This window comes from Physeter macrocephalus, chromosome 20 (genome assembly GCF_002837175.3).
Source record: "Physeter macrocephalus isolate SW-GA chromosome 20, ASM283717v5, whole genome shotgun sequence".
NCBI lineage: Eukaryota > Metazoa > Chordata > Mammalia > Artiodactyla > Physeteridae > Physeter > Physeter macrocephalus.
In genome coordinates, this window is record NC_041233.1 from 90,558,596 (window position 1) to 90,585,780 (window position 27,185).

General features: G+C 39.7%; 1 protein-coding gene across 2 annotated transcripts in view; it reads right to left on the minus strand.

Annotated features, from left to right (window-relative positions):
• The window catches only part of DDHD2 (DDHD domain containing 2), a 24,409-nt gene extending 3,470 nt beyond the window's left edge, over positions 1 to 20,939 (minus strand). The window contains exons 1-16 of one of the 2 annotated variants that reach the window (XM_007127467.4): positions 20,696 to 20,939; positions 19,219 to 19,446; positions 18,209 to 18,399; positions 17,320 to 17,409; positions 16,639 to 16,759; positions 15,402 to 15,491; positions 14,316 to 14,451; positions 12,069 to 12,277; positions 11,720 to 11,787; positions 10,953 to 11,075; positions 10,012 to 10,107; positions 8,838 to 8,966; positions 8,575 to 8,730; positions 8,201 to 8,303; positions 7,890 to 8,060; positions 7,021 to 7,183 (exon numbers count right to left, since the gene is read on the minus strand). In XM_007127467.4, coding sequence (XP_007127529.1) covers positions 7,021 to 7,183; positions 7,890 to 8,060; positions 8,201 to 8,303; positions 8,575 to 8,730; positions 8,838 to 8,966; positions 10,012 to 10,107; positions 10,953 to 11,075; positions 11,720 to 11,787; positions 12,069 to 12,277; positions 14,316 to 14,451; positions 15,402 to 15,491; positions 16,639 to 16,759; positions 17,320 to 17,409; positions 18,209 to 18,399; positions 19,219 to 19,438 — 2,066 coding nt within the window. In that variant the 5' untranslated portion in view covers positions 19,439 to 19,446; positions 20,696 to 20,939. The remainder of the gene's footprint in view (positions 1 to 7,020; positions 7,184 to 7,889; positions 8,061 to 8,200; positions 8,304 to 8,574; positions 8,731 to 8,837; positions 8,967 to 10,011; positions 10,108 to 10,952; positions 11,076 to 11,719; positions 11,788 to 12,068; positions 12,278 to 14,315; positions 14,452 to 15,401; positions 15,492 to 16,638; positions 16,760 to 17,319; positions 17,410 to 18,208; positions 18,400 to 19,218; positions 19,447 to 20,695) is intronic. The other variant, XM_028481079.2, reaches the window with a different exon arrangement.
• Between the last annotated feature and the right edge of the window lie 6,246 nt (positions 20,940 to 27,185).

Genomic DNA, 27,185 nt, shown 5'->3' on the forward strand with positions numbered 1-27,185 from the left:
TGCAGGGGACATGGGTTCGTGCCCCGGTCCTGGAAGATCCCACATGCCGCGGAGCGGCTGGGCCCGTGAGCCGTGGCCGCTGAGCCTGCGCGTCCGGAGCCTGTGCTCCGCAACGGGAGAGGCCACAACAGTGAGAGGCCCGCGTACCACAAAAAAGAAAAAAAAAAAAAAAAAAAAGAAGAAGCCCAGGACTCTGACAGCGGCCCCTACCCCACAGCTTATGCCCCAACATACGCCAAGAGTCCACACAGGCCCCAGTTGCCCTGCAGTGTGGCCCCATGACAAGACAGAGGAGGCCAGGGGCAGTGATCGACCATGAGGGACAAAGGGGACACGCACCCAAGGCTGCACATGGCAGACAGCTCAGACCTCTGTGCGCAGAGAGCCCACATGGGCCCCACTTTTGTCTGCCCTCCCCAGCTCTGGGGCAAGGGTTCCAGTGCAGGGGGGTGGGAAACACACCTAAAGGGAACAGAGCCAGCCTGGGCCAGACCCTCAGGGCTTTGGCTCCAGCAACTTAGAATCAGACCCTGTCCCCAACTGTATGGTGACAGCCACTGAGCAGAGGGGAAGTCCCACCTCACACCCAGCTCCAGCTCCACCCCCTACTAAGGTGATAGCTGAGGAAAGATGACTCTGTCCATGTCATCAAATCCTGCACTCCCATCAAAGGCACCGGGCACACACAGTCTGTATAAGGATGCTCCCACATAAGAATACCCCTTTCAGGGGCTTCCCTGGTGGCGCAGTGGTTGGGAGTCCGCCTGCTGATGCAGGGGACACGGGTTCGTGCCCCGGTCCCACATGCCGCGGAGCGGTTGGGCCCGTGAGCCATGGCTGCTGAGCCTGCACGTCTGGAGCCTGTGCTCTGCAACAGGAGAGGCCACAGCAGTGAGAGGCCTGCGTACCGCAAAAAATTAAAAAAAAAAAAAAATACCCCTTTCAGACCACAATAGGTAACTTGTTTCACCTAAATTCATAGTGACAGAAAAAGTTAAACAAAATGAAAAGGCAGACGAACTGCTCTCAATTGAAACAGCAAGAGAAAACCCATGAAAAAATAATGAAACAGAAATAAACAATTTACCAGATAAAGAATTCAGAACACAGTTAATTAAAAAATGTTAACTGAATTAGGGAAAAGAACAAATGAACATAGTGAGAATTTTAACAAGGAACTAGAATGTATAAAAAAGACCCAATCAGAAATGAAGAATTCAATAGCTGCAATAAAAAACACACTAAAAGGACTGAATAGCAGACTAAGTGATACAGAAGAACACATAAGTGATCTGAAACATAGAATAATGGAAATCACCCAATCAGAACAGCAAAAAGAAATGAGAGATTTTTTAAAATGAAAACGGTATAAGAGATCTCTGGGCTAACATTAAATGTATCAACATTCACATTATAGGGGTCTCAGAAGGAGAAAAGAGAGAGCACGGCATCGAAAATGTATTTGAGGAAATTGTGGCTGAAAACTTCCCAAACCTGAAGGAAACAAATATCCAGGAACAGGAAGCACAGAGCGTCCCAAACAAGATGAACCCAAGCAAACTCACACCAAGACATAACATAATTAAAATGGCAAAAGGTAAAGAGAGGCTTCTGAAGGCAGCAAGGAAAAAAAAGAGTCATATACAAGGGAATCCCCATAAGGCTATCAGCTGATTTCTCTGCAGAAACCTTGCAGGCCAGAAGGGAGTGGCATGATATATTCAAAGTCCTGAAAGGGAAAAACCTGCAACCCAGGATACTCTGCCCAACAAGTTTATCATTTAGAATTGAAGAAGAGATAAAGAACTGCTCAGACAAGCAAAAACTGAAACAGTTCATCAATACTAAACCTACTCTAAAAGAAATGTTAAAGGGTCTTCTCTAAGTGGAAAAGAAGTAAGAACCTATAGAAAAGGGAAAATCCCAACAGAAAAGGCAAATACATAGTAAGGACTGAGGATCAGCCACTTAAATAAGCCAGTATGAAGATTAAAAGACAAAAAACTGTAAAAGCAACTATAACTACAATAAACAGTTAAGGGATAAACGTGAAGATGTGAAATATAACATCAAAACCACAAAATGCAGGGGAGGGGAGTAAAAAAACGCAGGTTGTTTAGAATATGTTTGAACTTAAATGACTGCCAGTTTAACACAAGTAGATATATGTCAACATATAAGAACCCCATGGTAATCACAAATCAAAAAAACTACAACATATATACACACACACAAAAGTAAGGAACACAAGCATACTGCTAAATAAAATCATTAAACCACAAAGGAAGAAAAAAAAGAAGAAATGAATACAGAAGAACTACAAAAACAACTGGAAAACAAGTAATAAAATGGCAATAAGTACCTACCTATCAATAATTACTTTAAGTGTCAATGGACTAAATGCTCCAATCAAAAGACACAGGGTGGGGCTTCCCTGGTGGCACAGTGGTTAAGAATCCGCCTGCCAATGCAGGGGACATGGGTTCGAGCCCTGGTCCGGGAAGATCCCATGTGCCACGGAGCAATTAAGCCCGCGCGCCACAACTACTGAGCCTGCGCTCTAGAGCCCGCAAGCCACAACTACTGAAGCCCGCGTGCCTAGAGCCCATGCTCCACAACAAGAGAAGCCAAAGCAATGAGAAGCCTACGCACAGCAACAAAGACCCAATGCAGCCAAAAATAAATTAATTAATTTAAAAAAAGACACAGGGTGGGTGACTGGACAAAAAACAAGACCCATCTGTATGCTGCCTCCAGGAGACTCATGTCAGAGCTAAAGACACACACAGGCTGAAAATAAGGGAATGGAAAAAGATATTTCCCATAAATGGAAATGAAAAGAAAGCAGGGGCAGCAATATTCCTATCAGACAAAATAGACTTTAAAACAAAGGTTATAACAAAAGAAAAAGACAAAGGAGGGCATCCTATAATGATAAAGGGATCAATGCGAGAACAGGATATAACATTTGTTACCATATATGCATCCAAGACAGGAGCAGCTAAATATATACAGCAAATAGTAACAGACATAAGAGGAGAAACTGACAATAGTACAGTAATAGTAGGAGACTTTAACATTCCCTTTCATCAATGGAAAGATCATCCAGACAGAAAATCAATAAGGCAACAGTGGCCTTAAATGACACAATAGACTAATTGGACATAATAGATATCTACAGGACATTACATTCCAAAACAGCAGAATACACATTTTTTCCAAGTGCACATGAAATGTTCTCCAGGACAGATCACATGTTAGGCCACAAAACAAGTCTCAACAAATTTCAGAGGACAGAAATTATATCAAGCTTTTTTCTGACCACAATGGTATGAAACTAGAAATCAATTACAGAAAGAAAAATGGGAAAAGAACAAACACATGGAGACTAAATGACATGCTACTAAAAAATGATGGGTCAATAAAGAAATCAAAGAGGAACTCAGAAAACACCTTGAGACACATAAAAATGGAAACACAACTCTCCAAAATCTATGGGATGCAGCAAAAGCAGATTTAAGAGGGAAGTTTATAGTTATACAGGCCTTCCTCAAGAAATAAGAAAAATCTCAAACAAACCTACCACCTAAGGGAATTAGAAAAAGAAGAACAAAGCCCAAAGTCAGCAGAAGGAAGGAAATAATAAAGATCAGAGAAGAAAATAAATAAAATAGAGATTAAAAAAAGCAATAGAAAAGATCAATGAAAATGAGAGCTGGTTTTTTGAAAAGATAAACAAAAACGACAAACCTCTAGCCAGGCTCACCAAGAAGAAAAGAGAGAGGACCCAAATAAACAAAATAAGAAATGAAAGAGGAGAAATTACAACTGATACCACAGAGATATAAAAAATCATAAAAGGATACTATGAACGGTTATATGCCAACAAATTGGACAACCTAGAATAAATGGACACATTTCTAGAAACATAAAAATTGCCAAGACTGAATCAAGAAGCAACAGACCATTTAAACAGACCAAACACTAGTGAAATTAAATTTGTAATTTAAAAAAACTCTCAGGAAACAGAAGTCCAGGACTGACTTCACAGGGGAATTCTAGCAAACATACAAAGAAGAGCTAACACCTATCCTCCTTAAACTATTCCAAAAAACTGAAGAGGAGGAAATACTCCCAAATTCATTCTACAAGGCCACCATTATCCTGATACCTAAACCAGACCAATACAGTACAAAAAAAGAAAATTACAGGCCAATATCTTTGATGAATATAAATGCACAACTCCTCAACAAAATATTAGCAAACTGAATCCAACAATATAAAAAAAGAATCATACATAATGATCAAGTGGGATTTATTCCAGGGACACAAGGATGGTTCAACATTCACAAATCAATCAATGTGATATACCACATCAACGAAAGAAAGGACAAAAACCACACGATCACCTTAATGGACACAGAAATAGCATTTAATAAAATTCAACATCCATTCTTGATAAAAACGCTCATCAAAGTTGATATAGAGGGAACATATCTCAACATAACAAAGGCCATTTATGACAAACCCACAGCTAACATCATATGCAACAATGAAAAGCTGAAAGCCTTTCCTCCAAATTCAGGAACAAGACAAAGATGCCTAATGTTGCCCCTTCTATTTAACATAGTATTGGAAGTCCTAGCCACAGCAATCAGACAAAAAAAAAAAGAAAGAAGGAAAGGAGAAAAAAAAAGAAAGGCATCCAAATTGGAAGGGAGGAAGTAAAACTGTCACTATTTGCAGATAGCATGATACTTTATATAGAAAACCCTAAGTAAAACTGTCACTATTTGCAGATAGCATGATACTTTATATAGAAAACCCTAAAGGCTCCACCAAAAAACTGTTAGAACTAATAAATGAATTCAGTAAAGTTGCAGGATACAAGACTAATATACAGAAATCTATTGCTTTTCTATACACTAATGATGAACTATCAGAAAGAGAAAGTAGAAAAAAAATCCCATTTAAAATTACATCAAAAAAAAAATTACATCAAAAAGAATAAAATACCCTAGGAATAAACTTAACCAAGTAGGTGAAAAACCTACACTCTGAAAATTATAAAACACTGATGAAGGAAACTGAAGATGATACAAAGAAATGGAAAGATATCCTATGCTCTTGGAATGGAAGCATTAATATTGTTAAAATGGCCATACTATCCAAAGCAATCTACAGTCTTAATGAGATCCCTACCAAAATACCCATGACATTTTTCACAGAACTAGAACAAATAATCCTAAAACCTATACGGAATCACAAAAGACCCCATATTGCCAAAACAGTCTTGAGAAAAAAAGAACAAAGCTGGAGATATCACCCTCCCTGACTTCAGACCATACTACAAAGCTACAGTTATCAAAACAGATTAGTACTGGCACAAAAACAGACACATAGATCAATGGAGCAGAATTAAGAGCCCAGAAATAAACCCATACACCTATGGTTAATTAATCTATGACAAAGGAGGCAAGAATGCAAAATGGAGAAAAGACAGTTTCTTTGACAAGTGGTGCTGGGAAAACTGGACAGCTACATGTAAAGGAATGAGATTAGAAAATTTCTGCACACCATTTACAAAAATAAACTCAAAATGGATGAAAGACCTAAATGTAAGACTGGAAACCATAAACCCCCTAGGAGAGAACATAGGCAGAACACTCTTTGACATAAATCACAGCAATATTTTTTTGGATCTGTCTCCTAAGGCAAAAAAATAAAAGCAAAAATAAACAAATGGGACCTAATTAAACGTAAAAGCTTTTACACAGCAAAGGAAACCATCAACAAAATGAAAGGAAAAGCTACTGAATGGGAGAAAATATTTGCAAATGATATGAATGATAAGGGGTTAATATCCAAAATATATAAACAGCTCATAAAACTCAATATCAAAAAAACAATAACAACAAATAACCCCATCAGAAAATGGGCAGGAGACCTCAATAGACATTTTTCCAAGAAAGACACATAAATGGATAACAGGCACATGAAAAGATGCTCAACATCACTAAGCATCAGGGAAATGCAAATCAAAACCACAATGAGATACCACCTCACACCTGTCAGAACGGCTGTCATCAAAAGGAACACAAATAACAAACAGTGGCAAGGATGTTGAGAAACGGGAATGCTTGTCCACTGTTGGTGGGAATGTGAAATGGTGCAGCCACTGTGGAAAACAGTATGGAGGCTCCTCAAAAAAATAAAAATAGAACCACCATATGATCCAGCAATTCCACTCCCAGGTATATATCCAGAAAAAACGAAAACACTAACTTGAAAAGATACACACACCCCAATGTTCACAGCAGCACTATTCACAATAACTAAGATATGGAAGCAACCTAAGTGTCCAGCAACAGACAAATGAATAAAGAAAATGTGGTATATATTACAATGGAATAATACTCAGCCATAAAAAAGATGGAATTCTGCCATTTGCAGCAACGTGGATGGAGCTAAAGAATATTACGCTTAGTGAAATAAGTCTTAATTATTTCACAGATATTTGATAGATGTAGAAAAAGGAGGACAGGCCAGTGTACATTTGGGATTAGAATGATTTCTTGTTCAGACAATTACAAAACAGCACACTCGTGTCATTTGAAGAAATCTTAACAAACAATTAAGACCAAAAAAACTCCAACACAAAAACAAACACTTAGGGGCTTCCTTGGTGGCGCAGTGGTTGAGAATCCGCCCGCCAATGCAGGGGACACGGGTTCGAGCCCTGGTCCGAGAAGATCCCACATGCTGCGGAGCAACTAAGCCCGTGTGCCACAACTACTGAGCCCGTGAGCCACAACTACTGAAGCCCACACGCCTAGAGCCCCTGCTCTGCAGCAAGAGAAGCCACCGCAATGAGAAGCCCATGACAGCAACGAAGAGTACCCCCGCTCGCCGCAACTAAAGAAAGACCACGCGCAAAACGAGGACCCAACACAGCCAAAAATAAAATAAATAAGTTAATTAATTTTAAAAAAAGATAGACTTAAAAAAACAAACACTTACCAGTAGCATAGATGACTTTGTAAAGCAAATAAATATTCATTAAAACTTTCAATGGGCTTCTCCTGTAGCACATAGTCAATGCGCTGGCCTCCATTCAGCATTCCCACATGGATGGGGGGGGCTTCTTGTTTAACTGCCACAAGGTTCTCTTCTGTGCTAACATCTGGATACAGAAGAACCATGATAAGAATATAAAAGCGTCCAGCCCTCCAAGGTTGTCCTTACTTTTCCTCAGGCTCCAGCTTTACCATAGGATGAGCTACCCTGCTCAGAAATCTCTCTCTCATTTTCCTCCTCTCAATCCCCTTAAAGCTTCTCCTCAAGGCACACTGATTTTATCCAATCCCTTTTTTCCTTCCTGTACCTTTAATGGCTAATTCCATTTGCCTTTGGTTTATAAACTAAATACAAACAGGGTTAGAACTCCTTAGGCAATTGAAAACTACAGCAAAAGAATGCAATATTAACTGTGAAATTAAGAGCAAAAGTGTCCTAGCTAGTCCCGAGCCAGGAAAATAAAAACAACCCATGAATACACAGACATTCCCCTGTAAAAGCAAGGTTCTTCACGGTGTAGGCTCTGAGCATCACTGCCATAGTGCCCAAGTGGGGAATGTTTTCAAGCCTCATTACTAGATGCTCAGCTTCTCTTGACATCTTCCCTCACAAATAATGTTTTTCCAAAATTTGTGGCTATTAGATGACAGAAAACACCAGCAGAGCTGAAGGCCCATTAGGACTCATAGTATTGGTCCTAAACAATAAAAAGGAGAAAAAGTAAGAAGACCCTGGGAGAATAAGAACCAGACACCATGGAGTCCCTCTTATCTGGCCTGGTGCAGGAAATCAATATGTACAGTGTCACTGACCACTAGGCTTCTCTGAACTTGATTCAGGTTCTGCTTCAGTTTCTTCTGCAGTTTCTGAAGCTTGTAAGGCAGGGTATGGAGCTCTGGTAAAAGACTTCCAGGCCATCCGCAGCGAACCTAGCAAGTTGTTCTTAAGGTCCATGCTCATCCTGGTCAAGCCCTCTCTCAGTTCTGAAACATATATGAAAAAGAACATTACATGGTTTACAGAGGTAAAAGGGTTCACCACAGCCAAACAAAGTGAATGAGGTCCAGTCAGTCTGCACTGACCAGAAGGTCTAGAATTATCAGGTTCTATACTCAAGACTTACCTAAGTGCATCCGCTTCCTGCCTTTATGATGCGGGATCAGCATAGGCTCAAATTCTACTCCTGGGACCACCATTGGTTCAATCCTATAGGCCACAGGATCAAACTACATAGGAAAAACAATAGCTACATGTACCTCTGCTGAAGAAAGATAATGACAGTCTCAGGAGCTATGTATCAGGCAAGAATAATTATAAGCTCATTTTTTTTTAATGTAGTTGTTCTGCCCCATCACTTCCAGATTCATACTATTATAAATTATCTCATTACTACAGAATAATATAGAAAAAAGTAAATCAACACAATAGAATATCGTATGCTCTTTACCAATAAGCCCTAATATTCAGGTAAAACCACAAGAGCTGTCCAATGCTTACAGGGTGATAAATATTGAAGAAACCTTTGCATGTTGGAAATTTGTAGTTGGGGTCAATTCTTTTTAGGCCTCGGACAGTAAGGAACATTCCAATGGGAGATCCAAAGGCAAAGAATATTTCTGGTTTATAGATGAGTCGGGGGTATTTTACAGGCACCTGGAAGGAGGAAATAAAAGCATCTCACATTAATAACAAAAGTTACATCTGTTCCTACCACACCAATGGCAAACAATAAAATGACCAAAGAGAATTAGCATTGTTACCTGCCCAATGCCCACATCCAGATGCTCATCATTTCCAGTACCATTCGTACTACTGCAGAGCTCCGATTCTCTGGGGATGTTAGACATATTCGCCCCTGCAGGTGATTGCGGGGTTGGTCTATTAATACCCTAAAGAATGAAAAATAGTTCTGTGGAGCTGCTATGTGGTGAAAATATCCAAAGGAATATACAGTTTTCTACTGGTTTAAAAGGATGCTTGGGAAGGTTTTGAAATGGTAGTCAACAATTTTAAGAAGAATCTCTCAGAGAACAAGATAAAGCTGATGAAAACAAAAGTTGCCTTAAATTATGAATTGATATCCCTACATGCTCTGAAATAGTAAAAGCTGTACAAAGCCATGTGGGTAGCAGTTGAAACTTTAGGCAACCATCATGAGAGAAAACGATAGCAGAGCACTGTGGAATGATGTTGGGGATTGCTGAGGAGTTCAATGAAGTGCTATGCCTTTCTAATCAAAGCAAGTAGCATGTCTCTATCAGCCTTAAATCAGAACTGAGCAACCTGCTAAAAGGTTGAAAAATGATTGACTAGACTATGGAAAGGAATCAGTGGCCAAAAATGCTCAGTGCAGAAGCACTGTTACAACATGGTTATACCTTGAATACATTATACTAAGTGAAAGGAGCCAGTCACAAAAGGCCACATACTGTATGACTCCATTTATATGAAATATCCAGACAAAGAAAATACATGAAGACAGAAAATAGATCAGTGGTTCACAGGAGGGAGGAATGGGGAGTGCCTGCTAATGAATATGACGTTTCTTTTTGCAGTGACGGAAATGTTCTGGAATTAGATAGTGGTAATGGTTATACAACTCTGCAAATATACTAAAACTCACTGAATTGTATATTTTAAAAGGGTGAATTTTATGGTATGTGTTGTGAATTATATTTCAATAAAGCAGTTACAAAACCAACAAAAAAAAAAGGAAAAAAATTGAATGGTGGAAGTCCAGGGGAGATAAGACTTCTGAAGCTAGTAACACTTTTAAAGATATCAATAAAGTAAATGTGTTTCATTTCTGAAAAGAGAGCCAAAGTCCAATTTTAAAAATTGCTTAGCTCCCTATACTAAACACCTCACACAAAGCACAAGGATACAAGGAAGTCAAAAAATTGTTTAATCCTACAAGCTATATTAAGCACATACCATTGAATTTTTTCTGGTCCTTAAGTAGTTTAGTATCTTCTTTCTTGGTCCTAAGGGAATTCCCATTTCCTGAAGATCTTTGTCTGTACATAAAGCCTAAGCATAAAAAATCAAATATCTTTCTTATTTCTAGGCAAAATAAAATCAATTAAATGTCCTAAAAATAAATAAGTAAATGCCCTGTTCTCTGAGAGGAATAAGGCCTAAACACTCTGTTGTTCTTTGCTTTGCATGACTAGGACTCCCTAGTGGTAACAAAAACAAATAAACAAGCAAATATCCACAGTAGAGCTCTAGAAAGTATAACAGCAAATAAGAGTTGGAAAAGTTAGTGGTCATTTATTCCTGCTCTCATGTTTTCAGAGCTGTGCTGTGTTTTAGTCTTTACTCCATTGCTATTAACATGGCTCCTTGGAACTCTGAAACTCCACAAAGCAAAGATCACTTTATATGATAAAAAGCACACAAATAAGGCTAAAGAGCATTACTAATGATAACGAAGTATTTATGACTAAAATGTTTCTAAAGGGCAGGCTCTTAGCAAGCAGTACGATGAAAAGAAGCAATAAAAATACTGAAAATGGGGAACTTCCCTGGTGGCACAGTGGTTAAGAATCCACCTGCCAATGCAGGGGACACCGGTTCGAGCTCTGGTCTGGGAAGATCCCACATGCCACGGAACAGCTAAGCCCATGGGCCACAACTACTGAGCCTGCGTTCTAGAGCCCGCGCGCCTACAGCCCATAATCCGCAACAAGAGAAACCACGGCAATGAGAAGCCTGCGCACTGCAACGAAGAGTAGCCCCACTCTCTGCAACTAGAGAAAGCCCACGCGCAGCAACGAAGACCCAACGCAGCCAAAAATAAATAAATAAAATAAATTTATTTTTAAAAATACTGAAAATGGTAATAGTGCTAAGTTTTAAAAGATTATTTTTACCAGAGCTTCCTTATCTACTTTCTCCTTCTCAAAGATACTAAAGAATTCAGAGAGCTGAAGTTTCTTCAAATCTTCCTCCAGTGTTGGTATGTCTCCTTGATCCATGAAAATACTTGGCAAATCCTAAAAATTAAATTGTAAAGCTCGTATTCTCTAAATTCGTTCAGATTTTTATATTACTTTGCAATAATGGAAAGCACTATGTTAGATATCCACAGAGACCTATCTTAACTTTGAATAAATTGTAATTTATACGAAATATAAATTAAGATGTGATCTTTAAGTTTTTGCAGTCAGGTGAAACCTAATGTTTTTAAATAAATGAATGAGTGAATGAATGAGTATCAAAGTATTCTTCATCATCATTAATAAAGCCTTCCCTGAGCTCTTATTAATGTTTAAGGATGGCTTTCAAACAGAATTTCTATAAACTATATCAATTTGCATCCAATTCACTCTTCATTTCCTCATATGCAAATTCCATTTCAACTCAATGATTCTATAATTCTAATAACAGATCAGTAGTGCATATTTATAATGAAAAACTAAGATACCTATAATTATTTTAGAATGTGGCAAATATTTGTAGAAGCATACTACTATCTTGCTTCTATCATCCAAGAATGACAGAGATAATTACAAGTCTGTTAAAATTAAAATAAATGTAAATATTATGGTATGAGACTAAGCGAAAAACAAAAAGCCTAAAATCTAAAAATGCTTACTAAGAAAGCATACAAAAGAACCTATCTGAACATCTAAATTACCTTTTTACTGTCAACATCCCCCAAAGAATCTTTCTGATTCGTTAGGATATCGAACAATATAAGTGAACCTACAAGTAAAACAGAAGAAAGAAGGGACCATTTCAAAGCATTAGCACTAAAGAGCTGTCTTTTATACAAAAAAAGTAATAAGCCAATTACCCATGAAGCAAAATCTATGAAGTAGGGAGTCATTCTTTCCAACCCACCACCACCCTTCCAACCCCTTCCAAATTCTTCATCATAGACCAGTTCTAGACCTCTGAATCTGATACTGATAAAAGACACTGTACTTCAAAAACAGGTATCCTTAAAATGTGACAGTCATCTCTGGCCACATAGAATCCGTTACCTAAACTATGACCAGCGATGGATACGCCCCCTTTGAAATTAGGGTTCCTCTGCAGAAAAAGTACATATAATCGGTTCATTTCAGAAGCAACTGTGTCCACAATAGTCTGACAGTAGGTGGGGCTGTTGTAGAAGAAGACATCCAGAATTGTATCATTGGTGAAATGCCTTAGGCGGTTAATGCTGGGCAGAGTTATTCGCTGCAGATCTCTGAAAAAACGAAAGATATTTTAAGCAGAAAACCTAAATACATTCCATAGCCTCCTCTAAGTTATTATCCAAATTACACTTAGAAATTAAGATACGAGGGATCACTATCAATTTACAGGAAATATAGAGGACAGACAGACATTTGTAATGAAGCCAAAGGGATGTGACCAGCAAAATTCAGAGTGTGAGAAACTGCAAGACAAAAAACCCAGCCTCCTCAAGACATAAATTACAAGAAAATAAGAGACAGAAAGGTAATCAAGAGATTAAAAGAGACTTAAAAGACATCAACTAATTGCAATTTATGATCCCAGTTTAAACTATGTGTGTATTATATATGTATATGTATATATAAATCATGACATTTATTAGACAATTACAAATTCGAACACTGATTGTACATTTGCTGATATTAAGAATTTTTTTAGATGTGATAATGGTGTTATATATATATTTTTAATCCTTAAAAGGATATAAAAACTGAAACATTTAACAGATGAAATGATATGATGTCTAAGATTTTATCCAAAAGTAATAGAGTGGAGGGATCGGCAGTACATGGAAGATATTGATGGGGCAGAACTGGCCACGTGCTGAGGCTTGTTGGGCTGGGTAGTCACAATCAGTACATGAAGGTTCATTATATACGCTACTTTTGTGTACAAAATTCTCTATAATAAAGTTTTTTAAAAGATACAAGAGGCTTTTCCTAGAATTCTCAGCATTAAGGTTTTTTGATCACAAGTCAGATGATAAATGGATCAGCTCTCTCTCTCTATGCCGAATTCTAAAAGCTGAAAGAAGGTGAGACTGCCAGATGCCAAGGACAAACAGAACTCATATCTCGCAAAGGAAGACAATGTTGACGTAGTATAAATCAGCTTCCACATAAAGCTTTCTCAAAGCTCGCAGAAAGACTCCTCAAACCTTCAACATCTTCTGTAGTTTAGAGAGGGCTATGTGCCCCTAGTAACCTCTTAGCATCAGCTCAAATATGAAAGAATGCGACCTCTGTACACCTAGTAAAAGCAACACCACAATGGAGCATTTGGCACGTGGAATATGCTCAAATCATACGGTATTAAGAACTGAGAGACACGGAATCAGAAAAGCCATTTCCAAGACCAGCATGGAAACAATGCTACTTCCTTTATCTACCAGAGAAGCATCACCTAGCTTTATCCTAGAACAATATTATGAAAATACTTCTTTCTGGCGAGCCCACAGCTGAATATCCTTAATGTAAGGCAACCTTCTCTGACATTACCAAAAAGTTTACAAACAGAACTACTGAGCTTGTAACTTAAGAAAGCCATCACTTAAAAGTCATTGCACCGGGCTTCCCTGGTGGTGCAGCGGTTGAGAGTCCGCCTGCTGATGCAGGGGACACGGGTTCGTGCCCCGGTCCGGGAAGATCCCACATGCCGCAGAGCGGCTGGGCCCGTGAGCCACGGCCGCTGAGCCTGCGTGTCCGGAGCCTGTGCTCCGCAACGGGAGAGGCCACGACAGTGAGAGGCCCGCGTAACACACACACAAAAAAAGTCATTGCACCAATTATACCTCAAGTTACAAACCCCAATAATTTAATATTTGGGAATTTCCTTTTTTCCCCAAATTTGGACAAATATTATCTAAATGTGATCACAAAAGGAACAACAAAATACTTTGTGCATCTTGAGGTAGGCTGGCTTTTGACATCTTAAGATGGAGATGCTTATACGCTATGGGGAGAAAGCAACATTTGGCTTTATGCTAAAGAAATAATAAAGCTGTAATAGTAAACACTAATGAGCCAGTAAAACATACTGGAAGAAGATACACACAACGCCCCACTCCTAACCCGAGCTAGTTAAACAAAGGGATTGGTCTGCACTTAATAATGTATCTCTAAGAAAAAGACACAGAAGTACAAAAACTTTTCTGTTGAACAAAATTTTATATATACAATCAGCTATAGCAGAAATGTTCCTAAGCATATCAATGATCAGAAAACATTACAATCACAGTTAGCAACTCAAAGGTGTAAAGTACTACTCACACATCCACACCAGTGGAATGCAAAGGACTGTGCCAGTTGACTGGGAGGAATTCTACCCTCCCAATCTGCTGATTTTCTTGGGCTTTCTTAAAATGCGTCTGTAGCAGGTTCAAAGAAACGCTGCGAAAATCATTAACTAGAAAAGAAAATTAACTATGCATTAACGGTGAAGCGATCGATTTGTAGAGTGAGGATGCAACAGATCTTATAAGTATACTACATCCACCTATATTTGCTTATAGCACCTATTGACTCGAGTCAAAAGTAGAGTGAGTATTCAAGAAAAAATTAACGGTGCATGTAGGAAAAGACATTCCTTTAATATAGAACTGCTGTTACTATACAAAACATTTTTATATTTAAAAAAATCACACAGCAACTTCAAAACTTCTGCCGTGTCAAGGGAACTGTTTCAATTTTTTTAAAAACACCACTTGACTATGGCAGTTGGCCTTGCAGTCAGGTTCCTATCCTAACTTTCTGGTTCTTATAAACAACCTTTACCCAATATTTTAAATTTTTAAAAAATACACTGCTGTTTGGAATTCATATTGTGTCGATCTTAACCTTCTAGGAGGTTTATGCTTAGAAGCATTAGCCATTAGGATCAGACTCCCAAATCAGGGCAGTTAGACTATGAATACTACCTTTCAAAGTCAAGTTATACTAATGACCTAAATATTCCAATTAGAATATCATAAGGTTTATCACAGTCTGAATTACAAAAATGGTTGAAGCTTCTGTTATTCATTTAAACTATATTATCTTCATGGTCATATATTTATGGTTCCCTTTAAATTAAGAATGGTTATAAACAGGACCATCACATCATAAAACAATTTTATAAGACTTGAGGGCTTATTCACTCAAGAATTATTAGTTAAGAATATAAACCTATTAGCCTAAGGAATTTACTAGCACTTTAGATCTAAGCTGGGAAGCTTGACTACCTTGCCACCTGTCTTTAGCTCTCCAAATCTGATTATGCAGCTAAGACAACAGACTAAAGACAACACTTTATCTCAACTCACAGGAGCACTAACAGTCCCCTTACATGATCTAATATGACATGCTTTGCAAACCTACCACACTGTACAATGCTTCGAAAGCGGAGATCACAGGCTGGTCCGATCCCATGGACTACAAAAACCAAGTGATCTATCTGTAAAGGTTCCCCTACAAGTGAAATTACAAAGAAAAATTACTCTATATAACTAGTCATGTATTCTAAAATCAAACATTCACAATGAATAGATAATAGAAATGGGCAAGTTAAAATATGAGCAGATATTTTAAAAGACACAGATAGTCCCATATTTAACTACTTAGTAAAAATATAGTGATTTTACTTTGTTTCTAATTTATCTTGTAATAAGTCAGTGAAAAAATTGTTCAAGTTTTTAAACATTTTATTTTGAAATAACTGCAATCTTATTGAAAACTTGAAAGAACAGTACAGAAACTCTCATGTACTTTTTATACAGATTCAACACTAACATTTACCACATTTGCTTTATTTCTCTATGTGTATGTGTATTCACACACATTTATTTTTCTGAACCATTTGGGAGCAGGTTGCATACATTATCAGACGGCACATATCACATCTCTTTAACCCTTTAATGTTTTATTAAGTATTTACTAAGAATATGCTCTTATTTAACCACAGGGCAGTTACCAAATTCAAGTAATTTAATATTGACAGGATACTTTTACCTAATATTCTATTTTTATCAGTTGTACCAATAAAGTCTGGTATGTATTTGAAGCCTGAAAATTTAAACTCATCTTTTCAAATTACAGTAAGTCTACGACTTTGTCCAAGAGACAAGCCATCTCCTCTGAAAGATGAAAGGAATTTTATAATCCATTTAAATATATTATAAAACCAACCATAAATGACCCTAGCTAGAGAGCAATGGATAACCATCAAGGTCCTACTGAAAAATAGTTTTCCCTGGTTGAAAACCTCCCGAAAACCTTCAGGAGTTACCAGGAATAAATTAATAATCAAGCAGGTGGAATCACACTTCTTAGAATTAGGACTAAATCAGTTCATTTGTACTTAGTGACCTCCTGATTAGTACTGTCAAATTTTATCCATCCCACCATATATATTTAGCAACTTTAAAAGAGATTTTTGTACCTATTAAGATTCTTAGTAGATGAAGTAATGCTAATCTTAACTTAGAATAAGCCCATTTGATTAAAGACCATTTTTAAGCCTTGACATAATCTAAAGCCATAGAGAAAGACCACGATTTAAGTCATAAACAAATAAGTATATCAGAAAATAAGAAAAAAAATGAATGATTAACATTACCACAATGAATGTCAACAGAGATGTTCTCAACCCCTCTCTTCACTGTTCGAGGTCGGCCCTGCTCAGTGGGTGTTGAACCCCATTCATCAGACCCTGCGAGTGGCTGGTAATGTACCATAAGCTTAAATAAAAAAGATCAGAGCAATAAACATACTCTACATTAAAGACACTTCTATTTATACATTCTGAGGGGTAGGAACGGGTCTTTTAAAACATAACACATAGTCAAATCTCAACTGGAGTTTTGATATGCGACTCCTACAGCTTGAAATGAGAATCCTGAAAATACATTAGGCTAATGTTGTACACTTTAAATAACTTACTATTTTGTCATTTATACCTCAGTAAAGCTAAAAAAAAAAAAAAGGAAAATGAAAATTCATCAGGCTAACAGATCTTTCAACCATACCCTACACATGGAAGAGGTGCCCACATAACGTGTCAGTGATTTTCTAAATCTACAGTGACATAATTTTCCCTAAGAAAATTTTTGTGTAAGAGTTGAACGAGGAAATGACGGTAGGAGCCAAAGCTTCAAGTTTCATAACTGTGAATGCAATATAAAAATGTCCAAAGTTTATCCCACGTAGACTCCCCAGAAAAAGAAACCAATTAAGTTCTTCTTACTAATGCAATTAACCTTTAATTCCAATGTTAAAGAAGGGCATTAATTTGCTTTACCTTTGGATTGTGCAATATAATAACTTCTCTGTTGGGAGACTCCAGTTTCTTTTTCCATTCATCCAGAGTTACAGCAAGCATGTAAGTTTCCTTAAAAGAAAACACATTTCATTAGATTTCCGTAATGGTTTTTCTATTAAAACTGAACTTTTTTACAAGAATACTGCTAGATAAACAATTATAATAAGAATATCTTACTCTAATTTATCAAATTTATTTTATTTCTCTTAAAATGAGAACAGGTACTAGTATAGAACAAAGAAAAAATAATCACTTCTACTTCTATCATCTAGACTGGAGATAATCACTGTACACATTTTGATATATTTCTTTCAATAATGTTAATGCATGTATATTATCCATAAAATGAGGATTACATTACATATAAAGTTCTTTCTCTTGATTTATCAAATTTATTTTAAAATTCTTTTAAAATTACAATAATAGTACAGGACAAAGGAAAAAAATCAGTCCCAATTCCATCATCAAGACTAGAAATAATCATTGTTCACATTTTGATATATTTTGTTCAATAATATTAATATCCTACTCCAATTTAAAGCAAATTTCAGAATATTTTCAGAGCAAGAAAAATAAAAGGCAAAAAAGACCAATCCTGTGGTCACCGTCTAAATATTCACAAAGATCACCATTAGAGAAAAAAAATTTTAATTTAAATACATAATAGTTTCCATAGTATTTCAAAATTTGAAAATAAAACTACTTTATCCTGAAACTAACTTGCAAAAAGAAATGCTATGAACTGTGATGCAAATAGAACCAAACTCTCTCTGTAAATTCACAGAATAAGTAACAAGAGGAAGAAAAGATTATGAAATGAGAGAAGAACACAATGAAGAAAATGAGTAAAAAAGGGTCACAGGAATACCTCTAACACTTGGCTGAAGCTCTCCGAGTACGGAACATACTTATTATCTTTGTCTCCCTTGTAAAACCAGGTACAGCGCCTCACTTCCGATGCTAGCTCATCCCAGTACACGGCGTACCGCATCCTCTCCCCCAAATGAACATCGTATCTGCCCCCATCAGTGGGCACAACTGTCCTATCACAGTCTTTTCCTATCAGGAGTGGAAAGGGGAAAAGAAGTACATAGTATAGCAAAATAAAGCTCCCAAAATACAACTCTGAGTTATGCTCTCAATAATGTTATAAAACACACGAATGATCTGTTTCTTCTTGGCTAAACTACTTTATAAACCATCAAAATCATTCTCGGTTTTAATGAAACATGAAAAAAAATAATACCCAACGCTGTTTTGTTCTTTTTCTGAGGAGAGATAGGAGTGTCCCTTAAAAAAAAAATGTATACAAGAAAGCTTTTCTGAATTTTTTGTTTAAGGGACCAAAAGATAAATTAATGACCATCATGATGATAAAGTAGTAACCAGCATCATTCTTGTTTCCATAAGACAAGAAAAAACAAGAGAAAAATGAAAGAATTCATTCTTTTGCAATGTGACACTACCCGCACCACACTCTTCATAAACAGAAACTGAAACATAAGAAACATTATTGGTTAACTAAGTAGGAATTACAATAGGTACTGTTTTCAAAATACAGACCAAATTCTTGAATATTATAAATTGGCTGGATAGTAATGCAGAACTTCTATATAAAAATGCTATAGGATGTTATAAAGCAGAAACTAACACGCCATTGTAAAGCAATTATACTCCAATAAAGATGTTAAAAAGAAAAGATTATTAAGTAAAATTTGGAAAGTATAAAAAATGTAAAGCAAAAAAAATGCTATGAGACAACTAGAAAAAAATCTAAAATTTACTTCTAATAGCACTCACTATAAGAACTTTTATATTATAGTTTTAGAGAAATGACAGTAAGTCCTTGTCTATTACAAGTCATAGCTTTCACCCTACCAGAGCCGTATGCCTCTTCCAGCTGCTGTGAATCCTGAGAGTTGAAAGGAATCCATGTCTCCTTAGAATCTATTATCTTACAATAAAACCAATGAGGAGAAACGGGTTCGTACAAACTGCCAGCATCCATGTCTATTAGCTCAAAGGAACTACATGAGTTTGGTGACGGGGATGGATCTGACTGGGACAATTGTTCCTCGTGTGATCCCACTGATGACATTTCTTTCTCTAAAAGACAAAAGAAAACGATCAATAAAATTTCCTTCTATTAACAGTGTAATTGTTCACACACACAAAACTGGTCATTTTTAAGGAGTCATTTCTGAAAAAAATCTAAGGAGGCTACATAATTTAAAACAGAAATAACATAAATTAACAGCTTTTTTTGGTTTTGTTTATGGGGTTTTTTTTTTTTTTTTTGGAGGAAGGAGGCCTTAAACAAAACGCTTCTTACAGTTAGACCAACCACTTTGCACTGATCTTCCAATCCTCTCAGAAAACTGCACGGTTTTAATTAAACAAAACTGGAATCACAAGAAACACATGGTCGAAATCTTGCCTGCAAAAAAAATTTTACCCCAATTTCCAATCTAAGTCTGGTCCCAAGGCAAAAACGCGTACTCCGTCTTAATAACACCTGGTTTTAGGCTCCAGGCCCTTGTCATTACACATTTACATGACTACTAGAATCACAATATTGAAAATAAAACTATTCACTTAAGAACCAGTCACTTTTTATCAATGCTTGAAGGGTGCTTAAGTAGAGACTATAGTACAAATTCTGAAAACGCGAATCCTCGCTTGGGGCCACTGTGCGCACGCGCGCACGCACTCGCACCATCCAGGTCTCAGACGAAAAGTAACAAGTGACCTCAAAAGCCTCCTTCCCTCAAGGAAGACCGTGACCTGTGTGTTTCCGCCCCTTTAACACTCGCAGAGACTAACACTGCAGACGTCGAAAGTAAACCCAGGCTCCTCGGAGGGGCGCGGGCAAGACCATCGCTATCTCAGCACCGAGCGCAGCGGGACCGCAAACACCCGGCCTCCCTCGGAGCGGACGCTCTCCAGCTTCCGCCACTTTATCTTTTTTCCCAGCACGAATTTACCTCCGCCACCTTGCGTGTCCCTTCTCCCCACGACCCCGGGCCTCCTGCAGCCCAGGTCTGGGACCTCAGTGTTCGCGGACGCCTCTCCCCGTCCCGCGTCCAGCCCCGCAGAGAGGAGCGGAGCGTGGATGAAAACGAGGTAATTTCCCGGTGCCTTCGGGCACGGTCGATGTAAAAGGGGCCCTGGCCGCGTCGCTGTAACCGAGGTCACCCCCACCCCGCCAGGGCTGGTCCTCCCAGCCCCCCTTCCCTGCCCCGGGCATCGCGTTCTCCTTCGCCCCGGGCATCTCTATCCCGCAGTGCCTCCCACCCGCACGCCGGTCGGAGCCCTGGGCCCGGCCGCCGCCCCCAACGCACCGCCGCAGACTCACCTGGCAGCCCCGCAGCCTTTAAACTTCTCCTACCTTCGCTGAGTGGGCTACGACATATCCCCTGCGGAGGCCTTCCCCGCGAGCCCAGGAGGGGCGGGGCGGAGCAGAGCAGGGCGGAGCTTGCGGCCCCGCCGGGCTCGCGCCCAACACAGGGCTCCGCCGCGCTCCCAGCTGGCGAGCAGCGGGCCGGGCTGCCGAGATCAAAGGTGAGGTGACGGGGACCGCTGCGTGGAGGAAACTGGTGGGGCGTGGAGGCCCGCAGGGGCGCTGGCGGGAAGTGTCGCGAGAGGTGGAGGGAATCGCGCGAGATGTGCTCCTCCGAGCGGGCTGGAGGTCGGAGCGCTGGGCACGCGGGTGCTGCTGGCGGCGCGCCCTCCGCTCGGTACCCGCGCGCGGGGTCTGGGTGCGAGGCCTCAGGTATTTAGAAGGCAGGAATGGGGAATGAGACATTATAGGTGGGGAGCGTTTCAAACTGCAGTGAAAGCAAGGTTCTTCAAGATGACCCAGTCTCCCCACTTAATAGATGGGAAAACAGACCTCTGACTCGGTGGTACCCTGGCCAACCCTGCTCATGGGCCGGGATGGTGCGGGGACGCCCGGATGCCATGCCCCTAGTGAGAAGTAGGACAGGCGCTGGCGGCAGCTGCGTCTACCCAGACCTCCACTTCTGGGTGCTGAGAACGGATACCATTGGCATTTGCAAGGGAACAAAAGGTCGTCTCTGGGTCTTTGCCCCTCTCCTTTGCGTTTATTGGGATTTAGAAGCTGCCAAAAAGATATCTTTAAAAGATGTAGAGGTGAGCTTGGCAGGATTCAAAAGCCGCAAGAGGGTTGGAGATGAGATATTTTTGTCCAAACAAGATGACATAACTGAGGTCAAGAGGTTAAAAGAATTTCCCAAGTAGTAGCCCTGCCAGCTCTCCTATTTAGTTTTCTGGAAGACTTCAATTCCTTCGGGCATGCAATAAAATACTTTCCTATTTTCTAACTAGATTATAGGGCAAGGGTGCAGGGAGTGTTTTTCAGTCTTGTTATTTCTTCAAAAGCTGAGAAAAAGGAAAGTAAAAGGGATTTTTTTATAACAGATTCTCTTACAGTTTAAGAGCCACACACAATTATCCACAAGTTTACTTATACCTGCTCCTCAAATTTATAACACCTGAATAGCTTCTGTTCTTTGCAGATGAAACGGAGCAGGACCCTACGGTCCCTGCCCCCTCACCCCATGTCCTCAGCCCGCCTTCTGTCTGTGGAAAAACTTTAGCCAAAGAATAACTTTAATCAGAGAAGTGAGAAAATGCAGAAACAAAGGAAAACAGTCAAAGGAGACCAGATAATAGTTTAGTCATTAAGCATAGTCAAGGACCTTCAGTCCCTCCTCAAGGGCTATAGATAATATTCTGAGCCTATCCTGTGAGCTGTCTTACAGATACTGAAATCCCCACCAGGTGGAAGAAGTTAACTACATGATGACCAGACTGTAGCCATGACATAAGCTGCCACAATTCCAAAAACTGGCCTCAAAGAAATGGAAACCCTGGAACTAAAGATTAACTGTTCTTAAAACAACCAAGATGACGCTGACCAGACCACCACATAACTGGTTTCAAGATGACTGTCAGAACTAACTGTGCTGTTCTGCCCCCGCCTATGCAGCCCTGAAACTCCCCTTTAAAAGCCCCTGTCCCCTGAGAGCAATCGGGAGTTGGTTCTCAGACAGGAGTCCACCCTCTCCCCTGGTTGCCAGCCTCCGAAATAAAGCAAGCTTTCCTTTCCTACCAACACTCATCTCTCGAGAATTGGCTTTCCAGTGGCAAGCAGCCGGACCTGGGTTCGGTAACACAGAGAGGATGAAGAAAGCCAGGACTGTGCCTCAGCCTCTAGGATCCTGTCAGATGACTAGCTAATATAACTAATACCAGTAGCTAGCTTTTAACTCTATGTTGTAGGTAACAACTGTAAGCATTTGACAAGTATAATCCCATTGAATTCTCACAGCAACCTGATGAAGTAGGTTATCCCTATTTGCAAAGGTAGAGTGACTCACATACTACCAGCAAGTGATGGAGCCAATATTATAAACACAAGGTCTGTCTTCAGAGCCTGCACCTAAGCAACTTACCTAAAATCGCAGTTAAGTGATAGAACCGGAACTTGAATTTAGGCCCTCTTTCTCCAAATCCCTGTTGCAGCCTCTATACCAGCTGTTCTCAATTTTTTTTGTCTCAGGACCCTTTATACTTTTAATTATTAAGAACTCTATAAAGAGTGTTTATGTAGATTGTATCTATCACTATTTACTGTACTAGATGTTAAAACCGAGAAATTTAAACATTTAATTCATTTAAAAATAAGAAGATCCATTTTATGTAAATATTTTTACAGAAAAATAACTAGTTTCCAAAATAATTGTTTAAAAACCACAGAAAAGGATGACATTGCTTTACATTTTTGTAAATTTCTTTAATGTCTGGCTTGATAGAAAACCACTGGATTCTCATATCTGCCTCTGCATTCAACCTGTTACAATTTTAGTTTTGGTTGAAGTAGATAAAGAAAATCCAGCCTCACTCCACTGTGTAGTTGAAGAAAGAAGGAATCTTTTAATGGCCTTTTCAGATAACTGTGGAGTATTCTTTTTACTACTACAATAAAATTCAACAAATGGTAGGTTCTTAAAAGTTAGTTGCAGGGGCTTCCCTGGTGGCGCAGTGGTTGAGAGTCCGCCTGCCGATGCAGGGGACACGGGTTCGTGCCCCGGTCCGGGAAGATCCCACATGCCGCGGAGCGGCTGGGCCCGTGAGCCATGGCCGCTGAGCCTGCGCGTCCGGAGCCTGTGCTGTGCAACGGGAGAGGCCACAACAGTGAGAGGCCCGCGTACCGCAAAAAAAAAAAAAAAAAAAAAAAAAAAAAAAAAAAGTTAGTTGCAATGTGGAATCTGAAAACATATTAGTGAATTTTTGTACTCTGATACTTTAAAACCCATTGGTCTTGGGCTTCCCTGGCAGTCCGGTGGTTAAGACTCTGTGCTTCTGCTGCAGGGTGCGTGGGTTCAATCCCTGGTCGGGGAAGTTCCACATGCCGCAAGGTGCGGCCAAAAAACAAAAAAAACCCACCATTGGTCTATCTTGCACTTTGAATAGATCTTTTACCCATGCATGACTGATGACATCATGCATTGGTCATTTGTAAAATATCAGTTCACTGAGCTATGCAGCCTTTCAAATGTTAACAAATTTCACTATTTTTTAAATTACCACCAATCTAATTAGAAGTCTCTTAAGTATTGGGAAGCTGTCAAGCTCATAGCAGATAAAAGTCTTCCAAAATCCTTTTTCCTGTAAAGGTCTAATTTCATTATTGGCAACAAATACTGTCAGTTGTTTTCCTTGAAGTAACAATCTCACTTTTTCTAGAAAAGTTCTGCCAAATACCTAAATCTGCATAGCCACAGTTTGTCTGTCATTTATACTTTCAACTAAAAATGATGTTCCATGAAAAAAAGAGTAGCTAGTTCAGTTACCAAGTCAAATAATGTCACGTGCTTTTTCCTCAAGAGACCAGCTGCAATATATTGTGATTTACGGGAAAAATATTTGGTCATTCAGATGAATGTACATATTAATTCACAATTCCTAGCTCACAGCTCCCAAAACCCTTGGACTTTCCTGAGCTATAAAAGCAGTGAGATAATATTTGGTCTCTTGTCCTCAGGTCCTGAAAACGCTTCAGGGAAAGTGACTTTTGGATCCCAAAGAAGGAGGGAGGCTGCTTGCCAGGAGAGCCAACCATGTGATTAGAGGGTGAGACCTTTCAGTCCCAACGCCCAACCTCTGGGGAGGGCAGAGCGGCTGCAGGTTGAATCCCTTGCCAACCTCCAGTGACTGAGTCATGCCTTTGTAATGAAGCCTCACTAAAAATCCAAAGGACAAGGTTCTAAGAGCTTCCAGGTTGGGGAACATGTGAGGATTGGGGAGAGTGGTGCACCTGAAGAGGGAACGGAAGGTCCGCCCCCTCTCCCCAGGCCATGCCCCATGTATCTCTATCATTCATCTGGCTGTGGTTTTATATCCTTTTATAATAAACCGGTAATCTAGTAAATAAATGGGTTTTCCTGAGTTCGGTGAGCCGTGCTAGCAAGTTAATTGAAGCCAAGGAGGAAGTCATGGCAACGTCTGGCGGATAAGAATTGCTTGTTGGTGTGTGGAGGCCTCTACACACACGTTGGAATTGGGTCCAGGAACGCTTTTCCCCAATGTACTTCGGCCCGCAGAATCGTTTCATGCATACTAATCATTTTGTCACATAGAATGTGAAAAAGGTGTGAACTCAAGGGTTACGAGTTAATAAAATTAATAATTTTTACTCTTCATGAAGTATATTTTAAAGTGAAACTGGCAGTGGACAATACAGTGACTGGTAGAACAATTTGTTTCCACTGCCTTAATTCCTGGTAAGGCGCCAGCAATTTTACCCACCACTGCTTTTCCATCAACAGTGCAAATGTCAACAGCATAGCAAAAAAGGCAAATCATGTCCTGATACAATTAAGAAAACAATTTTGATCTTGTGACCCCTAAAGTGGTCTCTGAGACTCCCAGCCTCCGTGGACCACCCTTTGAGAACTACAGCAATTAAATGTGCCTGATCTGGGGCTTGGAATACAAAAGCAATGAATAACACAATACCTACCCTGAAGGAGTTCACAGTCTCAACAGGAAACACAAGCAGGTAAACAAATAAATATATCTTGTTGAACACAGACGTAGAGAACAAATGTATGGACACCAAGGGGGAACGGGAGGTGGTGGGGGGATGAGCTGGGAGACTGGGACTGACACATATACACTACTATGTATAAAACAGATAACTAATGAGAACCTACAGTATAGCCCAGAGAACTCTACTCGGTGCTCTGTGGTGACCTAAAAGAGAAGGAAATCCAAAAAAGAAGAGATATATGTAAAAAAAGGAAAAAGAAGAGCACAGGAATATGAACATGTCTTCATATTACCATGACAATAAATACTCTGGGTTCAAACCTCAAAAAAAAAAAAAATAAAGAAATATATCGCATTGACTGCTACTGCAAAGACAGAGACCAGATACACCAATAGTTACAAGAGAGGGAGTAATCTCATGTCCAGGCATACCTCCAGAAATTCTCATTCAGTAGGTCTTCGGTGGGATTCAGGAACCTGCATTCTAAACAAGCCCTCTTGGTGATTTGGATGCAGACAGCATGAGAGCCACACTTTGAGAAACACTGCCTTAAGAAGTAGAAATTCTAGGTTTCCAAGAAGACCCAGCAGGTAGGTAGTTTCAGAAAGAGAGAATATCTTATGATATCTCTCAAAAAACCACCAGTTGGGCTTCCATGGTGGCACAGTGGTTAAGAATCCGCCTGCCAATGCAGGGGACACGGGTTCGAGCCCTGGTCCGGGAAGATCCCACATGCCGCAGAGCAACTAAGCCCGTGCGCCACAACCACTGAGCCTGCGCTCTAGAGCCTGTGAGCCACAACTACTGAAGCCCACGCGCCTACAGCCCGTGCCCCGCAACAAGAGAAGCCACCACAATGAGAAGCCCACGCACAGCAATGAAGAGTAGCCCCCGCTCGCCCCAACTAGAGAAAGCCCCCGCGCAGCAACGAAGACCCAACACAACCAAAAATAAATAAATAAAAAAATTAATTAAAATTAATAGAGCCTGTGAGCCACAACTACTGAAGCCCACGCGCCTACAGCCCGTGCTCCGCAACAAGAGAAGCCACCACAATGAGAAGCCCACGCACAGCAATGAAGAGTAGCCCCCGCTCGCCCCAACTAGAGAAAGCCCCCGCGCAGCAACGAAGACCCAACACAACCAAAAATAAATAAATAAAATAAATTAATTTTTTTAAAAAAAGAAAGAAACCACCAGTTAATTTCACTGGCTATTGCTGTTGCAGTGGTATATCAAATCTTTTACCAGAAAAAGGCTTAAAAGGTAAAATCTGAAACAAAGTCTATTTTTTCCCTTTCAATGCTCCAGCGCAGGAGGCAACAAACTTTCTTCTGTAAAGGGCCAGATAGATATTTTAGGCTGTGTGGGCTGTAAGGTTTCTGTGGTATCTCATCAGGTCTGCTGTAGCACAAAAGCAGCCAGAGACAGTATGTAAACCAATGGGTGTGGCTGTGTCCCAATAAAACTTTATTTACAAAAACAGGCAGTGGGTTAAATTTGGTCTCTGGTGGTAGTTTGCTGACTCCATGTTCCAGTGCAAAAGATAATGCTAATGGCCAATAAGCTGCCTAAAGAGCAAAAGCAACAGTCTAAGGGTCATGAAACAACTGGATTTCACATCTAAAGTCAGGATAATTGTTAGGCATCAATTCTGAATTCCCATTCCTTTCCAGAATAAATCATATTTCAATATTCAAAAGGTATTGTGGGCTTCCCTGGTGGCGCAGTGGTTGAGAATCCGCCTGCCAATGCAGGGGACACGGGT